The sequence below is a fragment of the Phalacrocorax aristotelis genome, unplaced genomic scaffold (assembly GCF_949628215.1).
Source record: "Phalacrocorax aristotelis unplaced genomic scaffold, bGulAri2.1 scaffold_191, whole genome shotgun sequence".
NCBI classification, from domain to species: Eukaryota; Metazoa; Chordata; class Aves; order Suliformes; family Phalacrocoracidae; genus Phalacrocorax; species Phalacrocorax aristotelis.
Genome location: NW_027441255.1, coordinates 77,066 through 84,000, shown reverse-complemented (window position 1 = coordinate 84,000; position 6,935 = coordinate 77,066). Strand labels below are relative to the sequence as shown.

General features: G+C 47.5%; 1 protein-coding gene across 1 annotated transcript; it reads left to right on the top strand.

Annotated features, from left to right (window-relative positions):
• Positions 1-353: 353 nt before the first annotated feature.
• On the top strand, positions 354-1,371 carry LOC142051195 (uncharacterized). Its single transcript, XM_075080383.1, has one exon. The coding sequence runs from the start codon at positions 364-366 to the stop codon at positions 1,369-1,371; it is 1,008 nt and encodes a 335-aa protein (XP_074936484.1). The 5' UTR covers positions 354-363.
• The last annotated feature ends 5,564 nt before the right edge of the window (positions 1,372-6,935 follow it).

The following is a 6,935-nucleotide window of genomic DNA, read 5'->3' as shown; positions in this document are numbered from 1 at the left end:
GTGTAGAAGGAAGCTAGGGTTAGACCGGGGAAAGGAAAAGCTGTAATTTGCGCAGTCCTGGGAGCGAGTCTGTCAGCAGCGGTGGAAGAGAGGAAACGGAGGCTTTGTCAAGCCGATGTCACAATAGACTCACTGCAGGTGGTCATAAAGTCACTGCAGGAACAATTGGAGGGAAACAAGCGATTGTTGCAGGAGGAGAGAAATCAAAATGCCATACTGAAGGAAGAATTGAGGGATCAGCTTTTGAGGGAAGCAGATACACTGGCAGAGGTAGAGGTGAAACTTTCAGAGAAAGGGGTACGGCAAGTTTACCCTCAGGGAGTCTTGCAGAGGGCAAGGGAAACTGTAGAAAGCTTCCCTCACATGTATCCACTCTTTAAAACAGAGTACTTGTATGAGGACAATAACGATGACCGTCCTCAAGTTCTCACCAAAGAAGTCCCATTTACAGCAACCGAAGTAGCAAAGTTGAAAAAAGACTTTGCAAGAACTCCGAAGGAATCGGAGACAGAATATGTGTGGAGAGTGTCCCTGTCAGCAGGGGGGGATGGAATTTTGTTGTCGGAGAAAGAAGCAGAAGGCTATTGGGGTCCAGGTGTGTTCTTAACTACAGGTAATCGCCGAGCCCCATGGTCATTAACCCAGAGGGCTGCGTATTGGGCCGGAGGGCTGAACCCTTTGGAGAGGGGAGATCCCCTTGCCATAACAGGTACGGTGGATCAACTAGTGGAAAGCGTGCAGAAAGCAGCCTGTCTCCAAAAGATGTATGATCGGGAGCTCAAGCCCCACCAGAGTTCCCCGATGATGATGCCTGTAGACCCAGGGAGGATGACTCCCCTGATCCGGGGACTCCCTGACTCCCTGAAACCCACTGGGATCCAATTACAGGGGAGAATTCAAAATAATTCCGAAGGAGAAAGAACTGCGGCCACTCTGGAAGGGATAATAACCCCTGACCATTGGCGGTTGGGAAGGAAAGTGTGGACGTGGAGGGAGGTAGCGCAGGAATTAATTAATTTTGGGAGAAAATATGGCCCTGATGGTGGATCGTTCCAAAAAACCGAAACAAGGGTTGTACAGTCTGCAGAGCAAGTTAACAATCGGCAGCTGTCAATTGGGAAGGGCCAGGATTTGAGGCCACTCCGCAACAATCATCCCGGGAGAGAGAGACCCCTAAGTCGACAGGGCTTATGGCATCTAGGGCTTCAGAAGGGCATTCCTCGAGACCTGATGGATGGACTCCCGACCCCAAAATTGGAAAAACTTGTACAGAAATGGTCAGGGAAGAAGGCCACTCTCGGAGTAGTTGCCGCTGCTCCACCCCCGATAGATCTTGAGGGGGAGCTGACTAGGGAAAAGGCGGAAAACTAGACCCTCCGTTCCCCAAAGGTGAGGAGAGGAGCGGAGGATGGATGTTTGTAAGACAACTCACCTTGAATCTAAGAGGGGATTTATTAGTCACAGTAGCTGTAGGACCAAGGAAAAGACCGGTAATTTTTCTAATTGATACTGGGCCACAAATCACCGCACTGATGCAGACCGAAGCAGAACGGTGCGGGATCTCTATCCCATCTAGAAATCTAATTATCTTAAATGCTCTGGGAAAGACACAGTCAATGCCTATGAGTTCAGTGACACTATGGTTCCCAGGAGAGGAAGCCCCCATCAATACCATGGTAGCCATAGGACCTTTTCAGACAAACATTTTAGGCATGGCTGCGTTGAAGGGAAGGCAGTGGCATGACACCCAGGGGAACTCGTGGTCTTTTGGCATCCCCCAGGTCAGGCAATTAACTGAAACATCTTGGGCGGAGGTGCGCCTATTGCAAACGGCACCTGGCCTTCCCCCCTCCAAGATTACCAACGTAAAACCCTGTCCGTTGCCGCTAGGAGCCAGGGAAGGGATAGCCCCAGTAACTGAGGATCTCAAACAGCAGGGAATTTTAGTGTTTACTCACTCCCCGTACAATTCACCAGTGTGGCCAGTATGCAACCCTAATGGAAAATGGCGCCTGACCATTGACTATCGGCGACTGAATGCAAACACTGGCCCCCTGACTGCGGCTGTACCCAACATAGCCGAATTACTTGCAGCCATTCAAGAACAGGCCCACCCTATCTTAGCAACCATTGATGTGAAGGACATGTTTTTTATGGTTCCACTCCAGGAGTGTGATCGAGACCAATTTGCTTTTACCTGGGAAGGACAACAGTATACTTTTACCTGTTTGCCTCAGGCATATAAACACTCGCCTACCTTGGCCCACCATGCCCCAGCACAGGAATTGGCAATAATCCCATCAGAAAGAGAGGTCAAAGTCTATCAGTATATTGATGACATACTAAAAGGGGGACATACCATAGCTTCGGTGCAGACTATGCAGGACAGAACTATTAATCACCTGGAAGGAACAGGCCTTCAAATACCCAAAGAAAAAATACAAGCCCCTGCCAGTGAAGTTAAGTTGTGGGGCATCTGGTGGAAAGGAGGGTCAGCCTGTATTCCTCAGGACACCCTCTCAGCGTTAGATCAGGTAAAAATTCCGGAAGGTAAAAAGGAGCTGCAACACACCTTGGGATTCTTGGTCTTTTGGAGAAAGCATAAGCCGAAATTTGCAATAATGGCACGTCCCTTATATGACCTGTTGCGAAAGAGGGTGATTTGGAAATGGACTCCAGCTCACGATGAGGCACTGCAGCTTTTGGTGTTTGAAGCAAGCACCCATCAAACTTTGGGCCCTATCCACCCCACCGACCCAGTTCAAATTGAATGGGGGTTCGCACACTGGGGATTGTCAATTCATTTTTGGCAGAAAGGAGCAGAAGGTCCCATTCGACCGACTGGGTTTTATTCTAGGAGTTTTAAGGACGCTGAAAAGCGGTACTCCAGCTGGGAAAAGGGTTTGTTTGTAGTGAGCTTAGCTCTTAGAGAAGCGGAGCGAACCATACGCCAACAACCTACAGTTTTAAGGGGACCCTTTAAGGTAATTACGCCTGTGTTAGCAGGGACCCCTCCCCCTGACGGGGTGGCCCAAAGGGATACTGTGAGGAAACGGTATGCTAAAATCGAACATTACTGTAGTGTTTTTACAGTCACTGAAGGTACCGCAAAGGTGTTAAACATACAGGAAGAAGCGACAAACCTTTGGGAGGAGGATACCCCTCCTCCTTCTGTAGTTAGGATTGCCCCGCCATTTTCGGAGGAGCTGCGAAACGTATGGTTCGCAGACGCCTCCGCCAAACGAGAGGGCCAACAGTGGAAGTATCGGGCTGTAGCTATTCATGTGGATACCTAGAGGGAAATAATTCCTGAAGGCGAGGGCAGTGCCCAAGTGGGAGAGTTAGTGGCGGTATGGAGTGTGTTTAATAGCGAGGGAAAAGCAGGGACTCCGGTGTACATCTACACTGACTCGTCTGCAGTATTCAAAGGGTGCACAGAATGGCTCCCTTTTTGGGAACAGAACAACTGGGAGGTAAATCGGGTGCCAGTGTGGCAAAAGGAGAGGTGGCAAGAAATCTTAAATGTTGCCAAACACGGGGATTTTGCAATAGGATGGGTGCCCTCCCACCCGGAAGGGGGGTACTCCAGTGAGTGAGTGGAATAATAGGGCGGACGAATTGGCCAGAATTGCCCCTCTGCAGAAGGAGGACCAAACAGGAGAAAATTGGGATAGGCTCCTAGAATGGCTACATGTTAAACGTGGCCACGCGGGGTCTAATGATTTATACAAGGAGGCACATGCCAGAGGCTGGCCTGCCCCTCGGGACGCTTGCAGGGCCTGTATTTCAGCTTGTGAGCAATGCCGACTTCGGCTAGAGCGACATCCCAGGGAGGAGTTCCCACTCCATTTGAGAGACAAAAAGACCCTCTGGGAAGTCTGGCAAATCGATGATATTGGGCCTTTCCGAAAGTCAGAGGGAAAACAATATGTATTAGTAGGCGTGGAAGTAATTTCTGGCCTAGTCCAGGCCGAAGCATTTCCACGAGCACCTGGGGAAAATACAGTGCGGGCCCTGAAATTCTGGTTTAGCTCCCTCCCAAAACCTGGTTCTATTCAGTCAGACAATGGCAGTCATTTTACTGCTACCAGAGTACAGGAGTGGGCAAGGGAAGAAGGAATCAAGTGGGTATTCCACACCCCGTATTACCCCCAAGCCAAGGGGATAGTGGAACGAACTAATGGACTCTCAAAACGATTTCTGAAACCTCATAAGCCGCATTGGGCGGAGCACCTCTGGGATGCAGCTACCCGAGTCAATGGTCGCTGGGGAACAAATGGATGCCCCCGATTAAATGGCTTTTGTCCTAAACCCCCAGTTTTAATTCCAACGTCTCAAGCTCTTAGTGTTCCAAGGGAACCAACCTTCTCTCCTGGACAGCCAGCGTCGGTAGAAATGCCAACCGTTGGGACCGTCCCCCTCATACTTACTGAACCCCTTAACAAATATGCCTGGAAGGCTGAAGATGCCTGGGGGGGAAAGAGCACAAAATTAACACTCGCTGGATTGTTCCCTCATTTTAAGCACGTAGATGAAGCCCAAACTGGGCAAGTCGACGTTTTGTTTCATTTCACAGGAGATCCCTGCGGGAACGCAACCGAATGTGGGAAGATTAACATTTGATTTTGACTATGTGTATTTTTGTGATTGATTGTATAACATTTGTAAGCTTAGGCTGGATTTGTAGAGCAAAATGTCAATTTTGTTGTTTTGGTGTATTGTACGGGTCGCGATCCCTGGAACAATCAGTTATCCCCTCAAAGACTTTAGGGATGAAGGAAATGATATAAAGAATTCTTTTATGCAATTGGCTGAACAAATAGCAAGTGTTTATAACCTCACAGAATGCTGGATATGTGGAGGACCGTTTGGTCTATCAAGTTGGCCCTGGGTAGCTATACCTTTGCTACCAAAATGGTGGGTGAGTAAATATAGCGAAACGAAAGGGAATAAAACATGGCAAAGCTCACATGACTCACCCAGAGAAAGGTAAATACTGTTTGGCTAGAACACAAAAGGATGGCGTCTTTGTGGGTAATGGCACATGTGAATGGACATATCAGAACGTAAGCATAACCGTTCAGGTGGGAGAGGGGCCACATGAAAAGGATGAACTCGTATATAGCTATGCCTGGGTGAATGAAGAGGGATACCAGAATGCATTTCCCAGATTTTGGTCTCTCACACCTAATACCAGCCGAGGCAACTCTGTGGGCCGTGCTTGTATTTGGGACCAGGAAGCAGGAGCTTACAACTGTAAATATTGTAATAGAATAGATTGGCCCCGTTGGAGGAGAACGTGGGAAGGCCTTTGTTCAGACATACCATGTTGTGAAAACTCCACAAAGGAATCGCTATATTGTTGCGTTGAAAGTGGCCGTTTGGTTTAGAACCTACCCCTTATTTTGACCCTTCGCCCCGTGTGGAACATTGGAAAGGACCCTTTGCTAACGGATCAGTGGCCCTCGAGGGACACTGTTGCGTATGTGGAAACCATGCATATAAAGCGTTACCAGCAAACTGGTCAGGAATATGTTGCGTTGGGGTGATCCGTCCCTTGGTTTTCTTACTCTCAGAAACAGACGGAGACCATTTAGGCATTTGAATATATGATGATTTGAAGCGGGAAAAACGATCCAAAGTTACTGATACCTCCCTCACCGATGGGAGTGGCCGGTCCTGGGGTAAAGACGTGCGGACCCCCCAGCGTATCATACAACATTATGGACGTGCAACTTGGAACCCCAATTGTTACCGAAAAACGTGGTAAAATCAGAAACAACTCCTTAACACTAATTTAGTATTAAAGAGCAGGCATTCTTTATTCACGGCGCCGGATGCAGGGGGGATCGTTCCTCCTCACGTGCATACCTTACGCACCTTTCCCATACAATTTATAGATCAAAAATTTACCTATTCATACATATTCATTATTGTCCTTTCTACTGATTGGTACAAACTTCCTTGTTCCACATGTAGATTACTGCGCAAACTCAGTCGACTTCTTCTATTGTTCTCTTTTGAGTAGGTGGTATTACTTGGGTCGGTGGTCCGTGAGTCGGTGGTCGCGATCTCCCCCTGCTGGAATTACCTTTTACCCTTTTGGCTCTCAGTCCCGGCAATCCTGGCCAGTTTTCTCAGTCTGCTACACAAAACTGCACTTTATCATTCCTTTTGACAGAAGTGCATTCTTCTAGTAACAAAACACATTGTCTATATATAAATGATTAGAAACACAAATTGGTTTTGATCACTACACAGATCGATGGATACGCTAATTCCTATACTCTATGTTCTCATGTAACAATTCTAGTTGATTTGGCTACACAATGAATGGGTTAGTGGTGCTCGAGAACCCATTTATAATCTACATCGCATTATCCGGCTGCAAGCCGTATTAGAAATTATCACCAATCAAACAGCTGAGGCCCTCGACCTACTGGCAGATCAGGCAACCCAAATGCAAACTGCAATTTATCAACATCACTTGGTTCTCGACTACCTACTAGCCGAAGAAGGCGGGGTCTGTGGGAAATTGCATGATTCTAGTTGCTGTTTAAAAATCAATGACAATGGCAAAGTCATCAAACAAATTACTGCTGGAATATGGAAATTGGCCCATGTTGCCCCCCAAACCTGGAAAGGCTGGAATGTCGATATGTTCTCCTGGCTTCCAGGAGGTCCTTGGATCAAACAAATCTTATTTTACCTATTGCGTGGTCTAGCTACGTTACTGTTTTTGCCATGTGTCATCCCATGTTTCATTCAGTTAATCCAACGTGTTGTCACAAATATGCAGTTTGTACCCATTGTATCACCTGATGGAGTTAAACACATTGGAGCTGTACGTCAATCTGTGTCATCCACAGCCCAAATTGTACAAAGCGTTTGTCTCCCCAGTCTGTTTTATTTAGAAACTGAATTGTTACTGATGT